The sequence below is a fragment of the Rhipicephalus sanguineus genome, chromosome 1 (assembly GCF_013339695.2).
Source record: "Rhipicephalus sanguineus isolate Rsan-2018 chromosome 1, BIME_Rsan_1.4, whole genome shotgun sequence".
NCBI lineage: Eukaryota > Metazoa > Arthropoda > Arachnida > Ixodida > Ixodidae > Rhipicephalus > Rhipicephalus sanguineus.
In genome coordinates this window covers 185,337,092-185,340,157 of record NC_051176.1, presented here as the reverse complement: position 1 = coordinate 185,340,157, position 3,066 = coordinate 185,337,092, and the positions used below count along the sequence as shown (strand labels likewise).

The following is a 3,066-nucleotide window of genomic DNA, read 5'->3' as shown; positions in this document are numbered from 1 at the left end:
CTTCATTTTTTAACTGGAGCGACCATCTCGCAGCTTTTCTGACAATATTGGAGCCCATCGCTATGCAACGCATATTCGCGTTTGAGTCAAGAGTACCGTTTCCTGTTTTCATTGTACACTAAAACACGCTCTTTAGTTTTCAACGCCACGAATTCACCTTGAATTCCCTCGGTTCTTCTGTTTCCTTCTGGCAGTTTTGTCGTGGAAACGTGTCACCACTGCCTGTTTGTGTCGTGTTGGCTGAGTAAGATAACATATATGCTATGACTATATATTCTATATTACAGTCCATCACGAAGTACGCTCACAAGCATACGTGATTCGCCCTTGGCACATCATTCACTTGCGCAGTATATTTTGTATTTTGGCTTTCGGCTGCGGCATTAGTACACAGAACAAGAAGCAGCTGGAACGAAGCCTGTCGGATGCGATTTTTCCTTGCCAATTAGGACTCTCACTTCTCCCTTCGCAAGGTTCTTCCCATGTTATGTCGACAGCCCAGACATGGTTTGTCAGAACCAAATCTTAGCTTAACATCAGTTCTGGCCTAGTTTTCTCACTACACTGTGACACACACTGACGACGAAATGGCGGATGTGGTGGAAGAGCGGGCAAAAATTAGTCACAGGCTAACTTAATACGTAAGATGAATGATGAAATCGAGATCTTATCCCCTGACACGTGAGCAAAACGTGACACCACAGTGATGAAGCAGTCTTTGTGCTCGCGCACTCATACGGGTCCCAGCAACCACCACCGTGCCAGCGTGCGCACGCAGCCTGCTCTAGACACAAGTGGTGGCGTAGGTACTGTTCGGTGGTTCTGACGTCAGGGGAAACCACTTGGCCATGATGCGAGGCGTGAAGAGAGCAGCAAACGCTTTGCGGAACTGCCTGCTCATGGAGCAGTATAGAATGAAGTTGACGGCACTATTGACCAGTGCCAGGATATCCATAACCTCGCCGAAGTTCATGTAGACGTGCAGAAAGAAGTCATCGCCGAGAATGCCGCTGAGAAGGGCAGCTATGCCGGACGGGAATTCGGTCACCAGGAAGAGCAGGAGAACGGCGAGCAGCATGCGCGTGGTGCGGTCGCGAGCCTCTTCGCTGCCACCTCCATGGCCGCTGTGGCCACTAGCTCCTCGCCGAAGGCGTCGCTTGCGAGCCTTGGCTTCATACAGCACGCGCAGCAGCCCAAGGCTGAGGCCCGTCAGCGCCACGCACGGCACCAGCTTCATGAGAACCGAGTAGGTCCAGAAGTTTAGATTTTGCAAGAAGGCGCCGTTGGCGCGTGTGATGTTACTGAAGTCGACCTTGTACGAGGGTTCCTGGGGCGTGCCCGCCTGGTGCACCGTAAATGAAAGGTACACCGGCAGGCAGCAAAGAGCGCACGACACATACACGCTCACGACAGCCCAGCGAGCGCGGTGCATGCTGCACCACTCCTTGCTTGAGGCCGGGAAGCTGACGGCAAGGAAACGCCACACGGCCAACGTCACGGTCAACCACGTGGACACTGTGTGAAAGACGACGCTCACGTGTGCGTGCACAAGGATGAAGACTGCCGTACCGAAGCTCTGCGTTCGTGCGGGTGGCATCACGTGCGTCGTGATTGTGTACGGTAAGTATGTGGCGATCACCAGCATGTCGGCCACGGCGAGGCCCGTCAAGATGCCGTTCGTTGGCGACACCATGTTGCGTTGCGTGAGGACGATGATATTAAGCACGTTGGCGAGGATGCCGAACACGCACACAGTCATGCTCAGGTAGCCGTGCAAGTGGCTCGTATACCATGCGTGGAAGCGGCCAAGTTCGGCGCCGTGGTACGGGAGCTCCTCCTCCTCGAACACGTCGAAGCCAGCGAAGGGTCCACTCAAGTTAGCATCCGTCAGGGACAGATTTTCCTCGTCCAGATACAGGCTGTCCGCTATCTGCAGCATGCTGCTCACGTTCAGAACCTCGGCCATGAGTGCTTCAGTTTCCCTTGTTTGCAACCAACGGATCGGCGCTTGTGGACACAGCAGCGTCCTGCAGCGTAAAAGAGACAGACATCAAAGAAGGCTTTATCATTATAGTCTACCACGCCACTAAAGCTCGACACTTTCTTATCCACCAAGAAAGTTACTATCTACTGATCCAGCTGGCCTTTCCCAGAAGCACTTATATATTACCGCTAAGTTTGACATGTGATGTGCATTCTATGATGCAGGTCATACACAAGAGCAATTTTGTATATATCGTCCCTGATATTTCGTGATTATTTTATTTTGGCGATAGTGGTGTTATGGTTGTTGGATTTTTCCTTTGTGTTTTTTTCCTTTGTTTTTTCTTTTTGCTCGCGTCCATGTAACTATCTTCTGTGCTATGTTTCGTATCAGTATGTTTTCGTAGTAATGTATATATGTATTTTTTTCTTACACCGTATTTGATATTGTAATGTTAGCTTATAGTCAGTTTATCGTTATTAAGCATCTCTGTCATCGTCCCAACTGCCTTGTATAGGCTTCACTGGCCTCGTCAAGCTGTCCATAAACAGCTTTTAACCAGTGAACCTCTCTAGAACCTGTTTCCTTCTGGGAAATAGAATGATTTGATTTCATTTGAAGTACAATGAGAAGTCGTTGAACAGGGAATGTCGCTGTAACCAATGTTTCGACAAGAGAGAGAGAGAGAAACATTTTTAATGAAAAGCTGGAGATGTTTGCCTGGTTATTCGCCTGACATGCTACTCCAGGTGCTGGGTGACGATTATGATATATACACCAGTGATAAACGCATAGCACATGCTGCCGCGCACACACAAACTACACTGTTTACAAAGTTTCGTTCAGGCTCGTGGCCCGCAAGAAAGTCAACAGCGCTTTCGTGGCACGTAGCGCACAGGTGCTGCTTTGCCATGTGGACACTTTTCGTCAAGCAGTAGTAGTAAGCGCGTAGTGTAGTAGTAATGGTTTGAGGACAACAAAGGCACTTATTTCTACAACCCTTAAAGGGACACTAAAGGCAAATATTAAGTCGACGTTGGTTGTTGAAATAGCGGTACAGAAACCTCGTAATGCTACTTTTG

The 3,066-nt window shown here is 49.3% G+C and overlaps 1 protein-coding gene across 1 annotated transcript; it reads right to left on the bottom strand.

The window, feature by feature from the left end:
- Positions 1-745: 745 nt before the first annotated feature.
- On the bottom strand, positions 746-2,023 carry LOC119403634 (G-protein coupled receptor dmsr-1). Its single transcript, XM_037670556.2, has one exon. The coding sequence runs from the start codon at positions 1,964-1,966 to the stop codon at positions 785-787; it is 1,182 nt and encodes a 393-aa protein (XP_037526484.1). The 5' UTR covers positions 1,967-2,023; the 3' UTR covers positions 746-784.
- Between the last annotated feature and the right edge of the window lie 1,043 nt (positions 2,024-3,066).